This window comes from Monopterus albus, unplaced genomic scaffold (genome assembly GCF_001952655.1).
Source record: "Monopterus albus unplaced genomic scaffold, M_albus_1.0 scaffold64.1, whole genome shotgun sequence".
In the NCBI taxonomy this organism is placed as follows: Eukaryota; Metazoa; Chordata; class Actinopteri; order Synbranchiformes; family Synbranchidae; genus Monopterus; species Monopterus albus.
Genome location: NW_018127944.1, coordinates 138,754 through 155,499, shown reverse-complemented (window position 1 = coordinate 155,499; position 16,746 = coordinate 138,754). Strand labels below are relative to the sequence as shown.

The 16,746-nt window shown below is 41.3% G+C and overlaps 1 protein-coding gene across 1 annotated transcript in view; it reads left to right on the top strand.

Annotated features, from left to right (window-relative positions):
- galnt16 (UDP-N-acetyl-alpha-D-galactosamine:polypeptide N-acetylgalactosaminyltransferase 16) overlaps positions 1-16,746 on the top strand; it is a 33,962-nt gene that overhangs the window by 9,915 nt on the left and 7,301 nt on the right. The window contains exons 2-10 of the mRNA XM_020604186.1: positions 53-234; positions 911-1,009; positions 1,106-1,173; positions 3,553-3,618; positions 6,538-6,659; positions 10,635-10,722; positions 11,996-12,080; positions 14,993-15,096; positions 16,063-16,189. Of these exons, the coding sequence (XP_020459842.1) occupies positions 53-234; positions 911-1,009; positions 1,106-1,173; positions 3,553-3,618; positions 6,538-6,659; positions 10,635-10,722; positions 11,996-12,080; positions 14,993-15,096; positions 16,063-16,189 (941 nt within the window). The remainder of the gene's footprint in view (positions 1-52; positions 235-910; positions 1,010-1,105; positions 1,174-3,552; positions 3,619-6,537; positions 6,660-10,634; positions 10,723-11,995; positions 12,081-14,992; positions 15,097-16,062; positions 16,190-16,746) is intronic.

Genomic DNA, 16,746 nt, shown 5'->3' with positions numbered 1-16,746 from the left:
GCCTATACTGCCTAACCCACGGGCCGGACCTGTCTGGCTTTGTCCTCTGCAGGTGACCCAGGCTCCACAGATCGAGCAGCAGGGCCAGGTGCTGGGCAGCTTCGATGAGAAGGCCTACCTCGCAGGGAAGCAGCTGAAGCCGGGGGATGACCCGTACAGAGAGCATGCCTTCAACGTGCAGGAGAGCGACCGACTGGGCAGTGAGCGAGCCATCCGAGACACTCGACACTACCGGTGAGCAGGATTAGAGCCTCAGCCCAGGTGCTGTCTGTCCACTTTGATCTGTAGTAGTTCAAGGACGCAGCTTAAGCTTAGGCTGCACATAGAACTGAATATTAGACAATACATAAGGTACCAGCTCAGGTAAACTAGTTACAGGTAGGTTAAGGGTGATTACACAGTAGCTGTGTTTGCAATTGTGACCAATTTTCTGCAGGACCGTGTCATTTTTCTACAGCAAAAATATACGCTAGAATTATTAAAGGAGAATCATAAACACTGTACACAAACCAATTTAAATGTTAAAGTTCTTTCTGTGGAGATTTCAGCACTTTACATATCACATCGCTGAGTCTGAGTCAATGGTGACAAAGCTGGTGATCAATAACAGACTGCTGTGTGATATTTCATCCTGACGTCTTCGAACCTGGGATTAAAGCTCCCAGCAACAGGCAACAGATTAATGCAGAAGGTCACAAAGCTGTGCAACTGTTGCCTGGCAACCAGCAACCAGATATTTCCCTGTCACTACATCAGCGATGCTCAGGCGACTCTGCAGGGCACAGCTGCTAATCACAGCTGGAGAACAGGCTGCCCACTCTGTGTGTGCTCACCAAGCAGATATTTCATCACCGTGTGCCAGATGTCAGAGGCAATTTGACACACCACCCGCTCCCCCGTCTCTCTGTAGGTGTGCCTCTCTGAATTATGACACAGACCTTCCCGCCACGAGTATCATCATCACGTTTCACAACGAGGCCCGGTCGACTCTTCTTCGCACCATCAAGAGGTGAAGTCGAACACAAATCACATGATTAGACAGGAACAATGACACTGACTTATGCTTCTGATGTGACCTCTGTGTTTCTTTCCCCTTCTCCCTCAGCGTCCTGATGCGAAGTCCTCCATCTCTGATTCAAGAAATAATCCTGATTGATGACTTCAGCTCCGACCGTGAGTCTCAGTTATGTTAGAGCCTGTGCAACCAGCTTTGTCCTCTGTTTGTTTCTAGGAATTTGAGAAGGGGGTTGAGAGAAGGCTCATTCAGATATGTTTTAAACACAGGTGGCTAAAATCAGATGTAATGGTTTTACATTAACAATAGATCACATGACTCCTTGTAAGAGAATTACTTAGATTGACAGAAAATTAGTTCTGCAGTTCCCAGCTAATTGTTTTGGATTCCTGCAATTCCTCTCACTGCGGCAGCGTCAGTTTCAGTTGCAGCTGTTTTAAGCAAAATAAAGAAATAAATACATTAAGCTGAAGAGATGTTTTCCTCAGGAGCTGGTGGAGACAAAGAGCCGAGCTAAAAGTGAAGTGAATATCTGAATATCTCAAATTGTCTAGTTGGCCAGAAAACATAACTAAAGCGTATGAAATATCAACGTAAAACATAACTCCTAATTTAAATGAACCGATTTAGCTTTTTGCCTATAGAATGCTTCTTGCTGGGCGTCCCAGTGGCTGCCTGCTGCAGCTGAACATGACACTGAGCATGAATCACAGCATCATTAGTTCAAATCCAGCAGGGGCCCTCTCTTCCTTGTCTCCTATTAAGTTTCCACCATCAACATCTAATGCAAGCATAAAATGCACTAAACATAGTTCAAGAAAAAAAGAACGTGGCGATGGCTCTGAGACAGCCTGCAAATCGTCATGGAGACCAAATAACAAACAGTAAGAGGAACAAATGAAATGCGAAAAATATAAAACTTTTTTTGGTGGCTTGTTAAAACTTTCTTTGGAGAGTGGAGTTGCACAGAGGGAGCTTGGGATCACAACCCTCGCTTCCAAATCCTGGTTTAAACCGTAGGTGCCAGGTTTGCTGTTCTTTTCATATTGTCTGCACTGAATATGTGTGTACCTTCAGAACAAACAGGCTTCCCATGTCTCTAACAGAAACACACTGTCATCTCTTCTCTGTTCATACTAAAAAAAAAAGTTTAGGTTTTATTTGACCAGGTTTTGACGTCTCTCTCTCTCTCTCTGGCATTTCTTCCTCCACGCTTTTGTGAAACTTTTTTTAATATTCCTGTAGAAGCAGCCCGAGTGAGTTTGCCAGCTTTGTTTTTTTTAATTTTCTATCTTTCAGACCACAAGGACAATAAAACACCGAACATTTAAGACAGAGCTTTAGTCGGTGTCCAGAGCGCAGGTGAAGTTCAGACAGGCATGGGGAGTGCGAGCTGAGCTGTCGGTAGATGGAGGGTGTTGGTCAGTGTAATCCTGTTAAGGCTCGCTGTAATATTAAGGACACCTCTTCCATCGAGGACAGTAATCTTTACCGCAAGTCCGAACAACAGTATGTGACTCCAATAATGTGGAGACAAGAATACAACATGTTACAACATCTGTGTGTGTGCTTGTGCTGACAGTGCACTAGTGGTCGTTAGGGTCAAAGAAATTAATGGAATTCAATGTGTTGTACTAAAGGAAATTATATAAGGTGTAGCCCAAATTACATCCACTCCAACTTTGTATCACTGACATCAGTTTTCTTTCTTTATTAGTTTATTTGACAGGGACTATACATATTAACACCAAAGATGGAGATGCGTCAGAATTAGCCAAAAGGCACATTTTCATCTGTAAGTAGATTTTTATAGTAGATTAAAAGAAGGCAAAGGCATTCATTATTAGTTGGTGATACAACGCCTCATAAGGAAGCAAGCAGGTTTGTACACACAACAAATTTAATCAAAGATCATATTTGTTTCCGTGAGCTGTGCCGCTGCTGGGGTGGGGGGGGTGTTTGGCTGTTTGATCTACCCACAGTCCTTTAGCTAGCTCACACTTGGTCGCTGCTGCTAATGCTAATCTTCTCAAGGTTGTGTGTGTGTGTACCCGTGTCTGCATGCTGTGCACGTCAACAATAGGTGTGTGCCAGACACTGCTCATGAAGAAAAAGGGGGTGAATGATAGGAATAGACTGGATTTGTTTATGGAAAGAGGATTTGAATTGAATCATCTAGTGAAATAAAACTCTTTTGTTTGAGCACTCAGACACTCAGAGCTGTGCAGAGTAGCTTGTGTGTGTGTGTGTGTGTGTGTGTGTGTGTGTGTTTGATTATTTGCAGCAGTGTAATGCAGCAGTCTTTGAATGTGATGCGTTTAGCTCATACTAATATTTTGGTGAAAGTGTCGGTGTAACTGAGTACTTGTGTGTTTATATGTGTCTGAGTGTACTAAATCCATGTTAGTGTGGCCCTCTGGCATATGTGTGGGTTTGTGCGAGTGACACAGTGTGAGTCAAGGCAATGAGAAGACATGGTTTTCTCAGTGTGTGTTCTCCTCCCACCATAACGTCCCATCTCCTCTGCTTTCCTCCAGCTGAGGACTGCCAGCTGCTCTCTCAGATCCCCAAAGTGCGCTGCTTGAGGAACGGCAGGAGAGAGGGTGAGTGTGGAGCTACGGGGGGGGCGGGCAGGCAGAGGATTTTATTGGGAAAGAGACTGAGCTGCAAGGGGCTGTGGATGGTTTGTTTTTTAAGCAACATGAAGATTTTGTGTCACATATCTTAAAGAAAAAAAATTAAGGCCAGTCAGGGTTATTTGTTTTTCTAGACTTTGGCAATTTAAACAGTTTCACATTTAAAAAAAAGCCAATAAAATACGTAAATAGACAAAGAATACAGTTTGTGAGCAGTTAAAATACACTAAGTTGTAAATCTTGTCCCTGTTGAAACCACAAACTATGGAAAAACATGCAAGAATTGTTTGTTTCCATCCAGTTTTTCAGAATTGAATCATTTAATCTTTGATTTTAAATCTTCAATGTACAAAACAGTAAAGCTGAGCCAAACCTAAAGCCAGAAGGACTTGTGCTGCCGATTCCTTTGGATGCCTAACAATGATTATTCAGGTTGCTGCCTGTATTGCTGCTCTCACTGCAGGCTAAAGCTTTGTCTGGGCTTATGAGCCATATGCTGACAAAACATTAGCGTTTGGATTCCTGACTGGCAGCCATAGTACGTAAGCTGAAGTGAGCTCAAGCTTGATTGTAAGGTAGACTCATAGCCCAGCTCACAAAATAAAGTTTTATATGTCAACATTTGAAAGGTAAAATGTAGAATAACTACTGATGTTTTTAGCTGGATGCAGCACGAAATGCAGCTTCAAGTGTCCTGTGATGGCTAAAATAGATTTTATTCTCACAGTACTTCACACAGCTAGTTGATGGTGTCACACCTTCAGGCATAACTGACTTTCTCTGTTTAATGCGTCAAACTGCTGCCCGAGGTCATCGAGCAGTGGAGCGTTAAACGTGCCCACGGTCACAACAAACAAGTGTGAGGAAACAAGCTGTTCTTACAGTGACAGCTGTGTGAAATACCCTGCCAATAAATATTTGACTGTAACTGAAAATGAATTCAACAAACTGTTTAAGGCGTAGTCAATATTTTTGGCTGTGTGTGTGAAAAGGGCCACTCGCTGCCCTCAGGTCTATGTAGCATTTTAGTGTTGGTCAGTTCATTGTTTTACATTTCTGACCTGCAGCTTTGAGGTACGAGTTCACTCTCAGCACTCTCATTATTGTTGTTTTCAGCTTTTTCTGGCTGGAAACATGGCTCCAAATGAATGGCAACTCTTGCTAATTTAATGTAGTGATCCTGTTTATTTTCACCTGTTTTATTTTATTTTTTGTGTTAATCACCTTGCCCTGTATCATTAGCATGAATGGTGCTTCACAAATACTATTATTTCTTCACATAAGAGTGATTTGTTTGACATAAGGTCATGCCTGAGTGGTGCCTGAACTTACCCTGTGACATTTGGGCCCATCCACAGGCATCACTCGCTGCTGAGAAATGTGAAAGTGTTCGATTCAAGCATACATCCCAGTTAAACAAAGGTTGAGAAGGAACACCTTTCACTACGATTTAAGACGGTATTTCTAGTAAGGATGTGTTGCAGTGTTCTGTGCCTTTATGTATAAACGATGTGATCCTTTACTACCAGGCTACAACACTGAGCAGAGTCTCTTCATCCCAGTTAGATGCGTTTGTTTGGAGAAGCTTCATGCAGCACATTGTTTGCTGTGTGTTATTATCTCTGCTGATGCTGTGAGCTGTTCAAAAATGAATTAGTCTGAGAAACACCACCTCTTCATCAAGCATCAAGTCTAAAATAGATAAACTTAATGGATACAATTAATCATGTTAAAGTTAGACTCCAGGCTGTTTTCTGTGAAGATAGTACAATTGACTTTTCAAACAATTTGACCGGTTTGTGTTATTTTAATGATCTTTGACTTTGAAACAAAACTGTTGATGATGAAGAGTTGTATCGTTTTAATTAACTGTAAATGCTACAGGAAACAAAATGTAGTCAAAAGACAATTAACCTCCTCCTTGGATCCTGGTGACGAGTGAAAATCACTTCAACTGTCGCCACACTTATCAAGAAAGACTTCTGTTCCCTGCTTCTAATTCTGTTCTTCATTTGATCTCCTTTAAAATAGTTTCTCAGTTCCAAATTGCCACTTTCTTCTTCACACAACCAGCAATTGAAAGTGTTTACTGGGACAAAACCTGAGACACATTCTAGTGTCTACTTCTGACTAATCCAGTTTTATGTTTGTTCTGTGAAATCTTTGCAAATTACAAGTCAAATCTAAATAAGTACCGGTATCCCAGAAACACATGAGATTCTCTGTAAAAACGACCACTGGAGATGCACCTTGCATTTCTAGGTCAACTGTGTTGTTTGGGTTGTTTGTATATTTGTTGCTGTAATCCTAGTTTAAGTGGAGTTTTGCAGCAGAGACGTCTTCAGCCACTTAAAAACATCACTTGTAAACACTGATCAACAGCTTCCTTCTGTTCAACAATAAAACAAGGTGAAATTTCTTATTGAAAAGACCCATTTTTTGTCACCAGTTGCCTTAGTAGTATCCCAGAACACCAGCCATCTGGAAGAACTTCACTTTTATAATCACTTCCTCCACCCATACATGCAAACCAGAAGCAACACCTTCACATCTGATCACATGCAGCTGCTGGAAAACAAAGAAATAAGAATGGATTTATTAGAAGCAGACAAGGCAGAGGAGGTGGGGATATCAGTATGACAAACGGAGAGTGGGAACAATGCATGGAAACCTTGTGGAGTATACATTTCTTTTTAGGACAAGTGACTTACATGTTAAATCAGCAGAGCGCCGTCTTTAATAGTGACCCACACTGTGCTTTAGCAGCACATTTACTGCATTAGGCACCAACAATGACACATGCACAATGAAGCAGCATCAAATGAAGCTTTAGATGTTGGGCTGGGTTCAAAGGTCACTGTCACAACTGCCTTGTGTTTCCTTCAGGTCTGATCCGATCACGTGTGCGAGGAGCCAACTCAGCCTTGGCCTCCATCTTGACCTTCTTGGATAGCCACTGTGAAGTCAACGCAGACTGGCTGCAGCCAATGATCCAGCGAGTCAAGGAGGTACAGACCCACCGGCTCACAGCCTGCCGTCATTCACACTGTCCAGTTAGACACTTAATACATGCAGCTCTCTCTCACACGCACACACACACACACACAGAGTCACAACCCAAGTATTTTGGAGCTGAAACATTGCTGTGATGCAACGCTTCAGGGGATTTTGCTCCTTTTCAGGGTAGGTTTTATTGACTATGATGTAACATGTCGGCACTGTTAAATAAACACTCCTTTTGTTCTGCCAAAATTTAATCCGTACTATAACAGATGTTGCCCTCTGCTCTGCCACCGCTGGAAAAAGTATGGTGCCATTCTCCTGACAGTTGGTCTCTTTTGTGTTGTTGCAGTTGCATGCTGAGTTCTTTTATCATCAAAAACACTCACAAGCACTTTTGTGCAGATTCTCCTTATTCACCACATCCTACAGATTACATTATGCAGCCCACAGGGACACTTCCATCACATCCACACATGAATGCTTTTTGCAATTTAAAACAACAGTGTGAGGGGGATGAAAAGCAAAACTATCCGCTCTCCAGTTTTCTTCTGCCATTTTAATTTCACCGGTAGGTCTATGTGAACCATCATTTCCAAGTCATTCAAGTGAAGTGCACGCAGTATGTAAATGCATGCATTTAGAGACATCTGCAGAGATGAACGTGTGCACTTACTGAGACATGAATGTCTGGCATTTTGATGAAGAGAGAAGTAACTACGCGAGAGGCCATCATTTACCAATGAGTAATAGGCTGTTTGCTGGCTCCCTCTTCCCTCCCCTGGTATTACTAACCTGAGACTGGGCTCTAACCAGCACACCTGCTCCCTGAATCCGCTGCCATTCCCCGTCAAAAACCAACATTTTCACTGACTGTAGCAGGAGCTGTTTCACTTCATATTTCTCCTCTGTGTGTTCCACTAGCTCTCAGACAGAGCAGCCTCCAGCGCGTCGCCTCATTTCTTCTTTTCCCCTCTGGTTTCACGAAGCACTGCGGTGATTCACCATGTTATATTCAAATCACCATTTATTCACAGACACTGAGCTTTCTCTAGTTTTTGTTTTCTTCCTCATCTGCTTTTTAGCAACTGCTTAGTGTCTAGCATCCAGGTGTGTAGTCCTGTCAATGTGCAGAAAATACTAGACACAACATTGCCATGTAATTAAAAGCATAGTTCAGCATTTTGGGAAATTTTATTTTGTTCAGAAAGAACACCAGATGTTAGCCCATCAACAAAAACTTATATTCAAACCACATATTCTAAAATCTTAACTGTGTGCAACTCTTACTATTTTATTCAGAAGACACATTGCGAGTGTAGTCACATTGTGTTTGTGTGTCCAAACACTCATCCTTGGCTCTGGGCAGCTGTGACTCATCCGGTTTACATCAAAATCTTTTAGTCTTGCATTCATGAGAGCACTGGGCTCAGTAATAATTCCCCAGCTCCTTGGCCTGGCTGCACCCGGTCCTGGATTCATTAATCTTCCTGAGACCACATCCCTGCATTCATAAAGCCCCTGAGTGCAGGAATACTAAGGGAAGATCACTGTGCAGAATGTTCTTTAATCCAACATATTATTTATGCTTTTTGTTTCACTTAAACAGAAATTGAAACAGCTTTAATTAGTAATTAAAGCCACTCTCCCTAATTTCTTTTCAGACTCAAACCTAACTGACACCATAAGCCGCTCCTGACCGCTCTTTGCCCCTCTCATCGCATCCTGTTTCCTAGCAACAGTGTAAACTACGGATGTTTGGTTGCATCAAACTGCAGCCTCCGCTCCAAAGTTAGCGTTAGCTGACTAACGAGTAAATTTGTCAATCCAGCAAAACTCTCTTGTTACTGCTAATGTGATACAAAGCACTAACGTTCCACTAAGCAAATCATATTAAGGTGGAATCATGGACAGTCTGACCTGTACCACATCACTAAATGTCTCCAGTGAATGCGTAATAAGGATGTACAGTAGTCATTAGTAATCTGACCTTTGGCCTTTAGCCTCAGCTGGACAGTGTGTCCGCTGTTGGTCTGCTACTCAGACACTGATGTGACATTACTGAGTGATGAAGTAAAGGAATAGTGTTCTCAACACCATCAACTGGTGTATGAAAACTGTGAAATACATTGTGCACAGAACACATTTTCATTTATGGAAGATAAAGCGTTTTATTCAGTTTTCAGCTTCCCTTTTTTATTCCAGTCTTCATCTAAGTCATTTTATTGATTTCCAAAAGCCATGTAATGTGTTTTGCATAGAAAAACACATTTAAATTTGCTTATCAGTGATATTTAAAGCAGCCAGATGTTAGCTACAAATCCCAGTAAACCAACATTTTCATAAATTCATAGACAAAAACAAAGCACAACAGTGACAGTGAGACATCACCAGTGGCATGTTGCATTTTGGAAGCGCAGCGTCTTTGTGCGTTACCAAATCACAGAGGCTCATTAAAAACCAAATAAATGTCTATTGCTTAAAGCTGTTGAGTGCATCACTTTCCAATTTGCTCTCTGGCAATGTCATCCCCAACACTCTGTGGTGCTCATGATGGGTTTGAATTCTGAGTAAAGAAATGGATGGCTGTAATTGGAAACATTCATTTGGATTATCCCGAAGCTAAGCTGTTCAAGTGCCCAAGTACCCGAACACACACACACAGATGCTTTGTGGGTAAATGGCAGTGCTGGCATAGACGCACAGTCGCACACAGATGTAGACAGCGCTCCCACATGGCCACGCAAACTCTTAGCGATCAGCTGTTCCTCTGCTGTGTTTAGGTTTGGGCTCATGTTATGTCTCCAGTGGGATTCAGAGCTCGTTTCTTATGAATTCATGAGCTCTGGGTGGGGATGTTTGGCACATTCAGTATTGCTTATGTTCTGGGCATTCCTTTTTCATTACTCTTCAGGCGTTTTCTTTAACAAAAAGTAATGTATGCTGTTCCAGTGATCATTAGAGTCAGTCAGGTCATCATCAAACCTGTCTGTTAGTCACATATTCCACTGGGTGACTAATTCTCCATAGAGCATGAGCTAATATTTAATAATCATTAATGCCATACCTGTGATTTATTTTCTTGATCCTCACAAAGAAAACGTAACTATTTTGCTGAATTTTCACTTGACCCTGAATATTTCATTAAATGTTCCAGCTGTGTGCTTTAGGTACACATTCCTCTCTATTAGCTTAGCCAGATGTTGCATGTCAGATGTACAATCCTGTAAGGAATTCAAAGGCTAATGAGTAAAAGACACTGAGTCATGTACATACATTATTATTTCCATCCAGTGCAAGACACAGTGGATGAGTTCACTGAGTTTATTTTGCAATATTTCAGTTTTGAAAGACTACATCGGCTGAAATTAGAGATCTGGAAATTATGTGCTATTAATTGATCAGTCTGTCAAAACTCGCAGTGTCAAAATATCTTTACAGTCAGATCAACGCATATCAGCTTGTCGGATTTATTGGGGTCATCAAAAAAAAAAAAAAACACGGCAAAGAGAATTTTAAAAAGATAACCAATCAAATAAGTACACGTACATACTGTACCACTCAACTGGATATCGACACTTTAGTAAGTTTGATATACAGTATTGTGGTTTTAGGCAAATCACATTCCTTAACTGAAAGAGCGACAGGGTGTGTTAGCTTGATGGCTGAATTTTTAAAAACCTTAAGGGAAGAAAAAGGAAATAAATTAATCTAAAAACATGAACACAAAGATAAAAAGTGACAGACCTCATAAAAGCACATACAATTGAGAATTTAAGCGGAACAACTACAAAACCTTAACTGAGAAGTCTTCATTCATGCTTCCTGGACATAAACTACTGAGATAAAAAAATAAGAATAATAAAAATAACCCTCTCCCCATATTTTGTCTGTCTCTCTGCTGACTTAGTTCAAATATAAAATGTCCAATCACATCTAAAAGCTGTGTCAGTGATAATGCCTGTCTTTCTCTTCCCATGCAGGACCACACTCGAGTGGTCAGCCCCATCATCGATGTCATCAGCCTGGATAACTTTGCCTACTTGGCTGCCTCTGCTGATTTGAGAGGAGGTCAGGACAACACAGATCACGCACAGTTACAGTTGACAACATGCAGCTGCAGCCAGGGAAAGCCCCCGTTATATGACATCACGGTCTCTGTCAGAACAATTCAACAACCATGAATCAAGCTTGTTACTATGATTGGAGTGAATAGCAGGCCCTTTCTTTTTTCTGAAATAGGGCCCAGAGCCCAGCATGAGTGTAAACAATTTCTTTTGCAGCTTCAACATGAGAGAGAGGCTGAATTATTAATGGGAAAAATACAGTACATTATGAGTAACTGGAGTTGTGGCCAATCAGACCAGCTCCTGCCACCTCCTTTAAAGGCACCTGACTTTGACTGATGTCACTGATGGCTACTCTGGAGCGGCTCAGTCAAAGCTTTCACATCAGGAAACCGATCTAATGTCCGTGAGGTGCAGTCACCACATCTATGGACATACTGTATGTAGCGAGGACACATTCTTCCCCCACATCTTTTTCTCCTACCAGTTACGTACTCCATTCCTGAAGAGAAAACTATTTATTGTACAAGTACTGCAAATAAATATTCACTCTGCTAATATGACTGACCAGCTTTTGTGCATGGAAGAGAGAACAACTCTGGTCCTGTCACCAGTGTTATTTACTCACAGCTTAAGGACAGATGGTTTGTCCTGGTGCACGCCAACTCACACCATATTCATATCTAGTCACATACTGAGTTTGTGTATCTTATTTGAAAATAATCTTTTTAAATTGCCACACATTTTATGATTCAGACAATTTCACAATATACTTTACACAGTGAATTCTGGCAGATCAGTTGTGGATTTAAGGGTTTATTTTAAGTTGGTGTGGCTGTTGAAATACACTACAAAAACACATTAAAAATATATTTGTCGCTCCTAGCCTTGATTGCTGTTATGAAATTTGCCATTAACCTTTATTTGCAATAGTCGGAGTAGCAAACTCAACTTCGGGTTAAAATGTCCACCGTAACCTCAGCGTGCACATAGTCATTCATGGCAGGAAAATACCAAACACAGCAGAAAATAGACAAGAAAAACTGTGTAAAAACTGCATCTGAAGCTACGTCGGCTCTGTGTTGGCAGGAAATAGAACCCATAAGGTGAAATCAACAAACTTGTTTGGCCACAATCAGCAGGACACTCATAACTGTCTTCTTAGCTGCCTGAGGTCTAATGTCTCCACAAAGTGGGTGTAAATTAAATGTAATTAATTTAATTCAAAGTCATTTGCCTGATTTAACTTCCTCTCTCTCCTGTTGTCTTTTTGTCAGGATTTGACTGGAGCCTTCACTTCAAATGGGAGCAGATTCCCATTGAGCAGAAACTGGCGAGAAGTGACCCCACACAGCCAATCAGGTGTGTCTACATTGCCCTCAGTCCTCTTCCTTTATGGGGTACAGAAGCATAGTGCCACAGTATTGATCCCCAGTACTATGGCACATACTGTATGTATACATATACTACGTATAGGTATGAAATATCATGACCATGCATTGATGTACTGCAAAATATACTGTTGTGGCACATGTTAAAACAACATGGCTTAAAGGGGAAACAGTCTGCTGCCAGGCTGTACCTGACTACAGCTGGGCTGTGACTCCCTGCATGTTCTTCTGTCTCCCTGTTTACTGTTAGTATTTTAACATAAAAAAGTCAAACTGGCTCCCAGTTTGTAGAATGGTAATGTGATGAAACTCAGAATATTTTAGAAATATGCAACATATTAGCACAAAACTGCAATAATAAGGTCAAAGAACTGGATTTAGACTAAGCTTCCCCAGCTGCTATAAAAGCAGGACCCACCTCAAAGCCCCTATTAGATTAGTTGATATTATGCTTTTGTGGTACATATCCTCAAACATATATGTACAGTTCAGCTAAGACATACTGTAGTACCTGTGGCCTGGGGCGCTCTGAACCTGTGGAATTGTACCACAAATAATGGCAAATGGCAAATAAAGGTGACAACATAGGAGTTTATGCTCAGTTACTTTGATTTGTTGTTTTCCCATGACAACAGCTCCACTTTGGTGCCTTTATAATGTAAAGTCTAAGGCCTGTGGAATTCAAAAGCTTGAAAAACCTTTCCAAAGCTCATTTGATGATAACATATTTTCCTCCATTAGTAACAAACTGGCTTTCTAAATAAGAGTGAATTACAGTGGTGTGAAAAAGGGTTTGCCCCCTTACTGATTTCTTATCTTTTTGCATGTTTGTCACACTGTAATGTTTCAGATCGTCAAACAAATTTATATATTAGTCAAAGATAACACAAGTAAACACATCATGCAGTTTTTAAATGAAGGTTTTTATTATTAAGGGAAAACAAAATCCAAAACTATAGATCCCTGTGTGAACAAGTGTTTGCCCCCCTGTCAAAACACTGTTTTATCGCACCTGAGTTCAATTTCTCTAGCCACACCCAGGCCTGATTACTGCCACACCTGTTCGCAATCAAGAAATCACTTAAATAGGACCTGCCTGACAAAGTGAAGTAGACCAAAAGATCATCAAAAGCTAGACATCATGCCGAGATCCAAAGAAATTCAAAAACAAATGAGAAAGAGAATAATGGAGCTCTATCAGTCCGGAAAAGGTTATAAAGCCATTTCTAAAGCTTTGGGACTGCAGCGAACCACAGTGAGAGCCATTATCCACAAATGGCGAAAACATGGAACAGTGGAGAACCTTCCCAGGAGTGGCCGGCCGACCAAAATTACCCCAAGAGCACAGCGACAACTCATCCAAGAGGTCACAAAAGACCCCACAACAACATCCAAAGAACTGCAGGCCTCACTTGCCTCAGTTAAGGTGAGTGTTCATGACTCCACCATAAGAAAGAGACTGAGCAAAAATGGTTTGCATGGCAGAGTTCCAAGACGAAAACCACTGCTGAGCAAAAAGAACATAAAGGCTCGTCTCAGTTTTGCCAGAAAACATCTTGATGATCCCCAAGACTTTTGGGATAATACTCTGTGGACAGACGAGACAAAAGTTGAACTTTTTGGAAGGTGTGTGTCCCATTATGTGTGGCGTAAAAGTAACACCGCATTTCAGAAAAAGAACATCATACCAACAGTAAAATATGGTGGTGGTAGTGTGATGGTCTGGGGCTGTTTTGCTGCTTCAGGCCCTGGAAGACTTGCTGTGATAAATGGAACCATGAATTCTGCTGTGTACCAAAATATCCTGAAGGAGAATGTCCGGCCATCCGTTTGTGACCTCAAGCTGAAGCGAACTTGGGTTCTGCAGCAGGACAATGATCCAAAGCACACCAGCAAGTCCACTTCTGAATGGCTGAAGAAAAACAAAATGAAGACTTTGGAGTGGCCTAGTCAAAGTCCTGACCTGAATCCAATTGAGATGCTGTGGCATGACCTTAAAAAGGCAGTTCATGCCCGAAAACCCTCCAATGTGGCTGACTTACAACAATTCTGCAAAGATGAGTGGGCCAAAATTCCTCCACAGCGCTGTAAAAGACTCATGGCAAGTTATCGAAAACGCTTGATTGCAGTTGTTGCTGCTAAGGGTGGCCCAACCAGTTATTAGGTTTAGGGGGCAAACACTTATTCACACAGGGCTTTGTAGTTTTGGATTTTGTTTTCCCTTAATAATAAAAACCTTCATTTAAAAACTGCATGATGTGTTTACTTGTGTTATCGTTGACTAATATTTAAATTTGTTTGATGATCTGAAACATTACAGTATGACAAACATGCAAAAAGATAAGAAATCAGTAAGGGGGCAAACACGTTTTCACACCACTGTAAGTTTCTGCAGTCCCCAAGCTTTAGAAATGGCTTTATAACCTTTTCCGGACTGATAGAGCTCCATTATTCTCTTTCTCATTTGTTTTTGAATTTCTTTGGATCTCGGCATGATGTCTAGCTTTTGAGGATCTTTTGGTCTACTTCACTTTGTCAGGCAGGTCCTATTTAAGTGATTTCTTGATTGCGAACAGGTGTGGCAAGAGAAATTGAACTCAGGTGCGATAAACCAGTGTTTTGACAGGGGGGCAAACACTTGTTCACACAGGGATCTATAGTTTTGGATTTTGTTTTCCCTTAATAATAAAAACCTTCATTTAAAAACTGCATGATGTGTTTACTTGTGTTATCTTTGACTAATATATAAATTTGTTTGACGATCTGAAACATTACAGTGTGACAAACATGCAAAAAGATAAGAAATCAGTAAGGGGGCAAACACTTTTTCACACCACTGTAGGTGCAGGAATGTACATGACTCCTTTCCTCCCCACTGTGCAGGACTCCTGTCATCGCTGGTGGGATTTTTGTCATGGACAAAAGCTGGTTCAACCACCTGGGCCAGTACGACACCCACATGGACATCTGGGGAGGGGAGAACTTTGGTGAGCTCGCTGATGAAACTCTCTGAATTTATACTGGAATCAGAATAATTGCTTTTTATTAATCATCCTCCACAGACGTCCTCCTCAAAATGTCTAAACAAGTGCACAAAACCAGGCTTTGCTCTGCTTTGCTGTTAAAGTTCAGACATAAAATGTAAAAACGTTAATATTCCTAGTTTGTTTGTATCTGATAGAGATTAATGATCCTTATAGTTCCAGTGAGCATATTATTATACTTTGGCATTTTCTAAAAGGCTATTACACTGAATTTTAATATGAAATGACCCCCCCAAAAGGGTTGTTGGGGGGGGGGGGGATAAATTATACGCTTACTTTACAATCTAAAAATTGAATAGGAATATTGAACCAAATGCCTGTATGTAATTTAAACTCAGTGAGGGCCAGTGGATTCACCCCATTAGAGACTAGTGTACACACTGTATACTAATGAAGAGTCCAGTGTTTGCAGGGTTTTGGAACAAAAATGTTTTATTTGCAAAAATGTTTGCAGCAACATAGGGAAGGCTGCTTATTTGTCACCCCGATTCCAGTGAAAAAAGACTGTCATGAAATTAAACATAACAGCTACACTGGATGTTATAGTTCCATGTGTTTAGTCATGTCGAGGCCCGCCTGGCTCGAGATGACTGCAGATGCTTTTCGATGCTGCAGAGGTTTATCAGCATGTTCAGCAGCATGCGCTCCTTAATGCGAAACATGTCCCTGAGATTTGCGATGCTGCAGAGCGTTAAATTATCAGCTACAACAGCTTTCTTACTGCTGATTTACAAGTTATAGCCATCTGCTGCATGAAAAATGTAGCCGGTGAACCCGGTCAGGCCAGTGTTGTGATGATTAGATCAGACTGTAGTTCAGAGAGAGACAGGTTCACAGACCCACAGACAGACAGACACCACTTCAGACAGCTACATTCTTGGCCTCATCAGCGCGTATGTTCTCCTGCAGAACTCTCTTTCCGGGTGTGGTTATGTGGAGGAAGCCTGGAGATTCTTCCCTGTAGCCGTGTGGGTCATGTGTTCAGGAAACGACACCCGTACGACTTCCCAGAAGGCAACGCTCTCACCTACATTAAGTAAGTGGGTTGATAAAATGAGCCCTGACATCCTGTCTGCTCTACAGTGTTGTTACTGCAAAGCAAGAAGTTCAACCTTTAGTCAGCCATAAAACCTTAAGTGCCACATGATGCAGCACCGTTCAGTCCACCAGGAAGAGCCAAATGGTAATGAGGGCTGGGAAAGTAACTGAAGTTTCAAAATATTTGCAGAACATCATTTAGCTGTGTCTGGATGGACTAAAACACAGGTTACTAACCCCTGGGCAGCAGGCCAGTGGTGGGACATGAAATATTTGATAGGGGGCCAGAATAAACCCATGAGGTTAATCAAAAAATGCTTATAATTACTTAACATTATTAGAAATTATCGGTTATTTTTGGACTCTGCGTTTTTCCTCTTCATGGATGTAGTTTCGCATGTGTCTAAAACGGCTTCTGTCAAAATTTTTAACAAGTGAAATTGTTCTGAAAGAAGTCAAACCGTCTTGTCTTCCTGTTTATGTTCACTTGTTTCAAATACACCTCAAAACATGATCACATTTCTGATGGAGACGTTTGCAGTCTGGTGTCGAGGT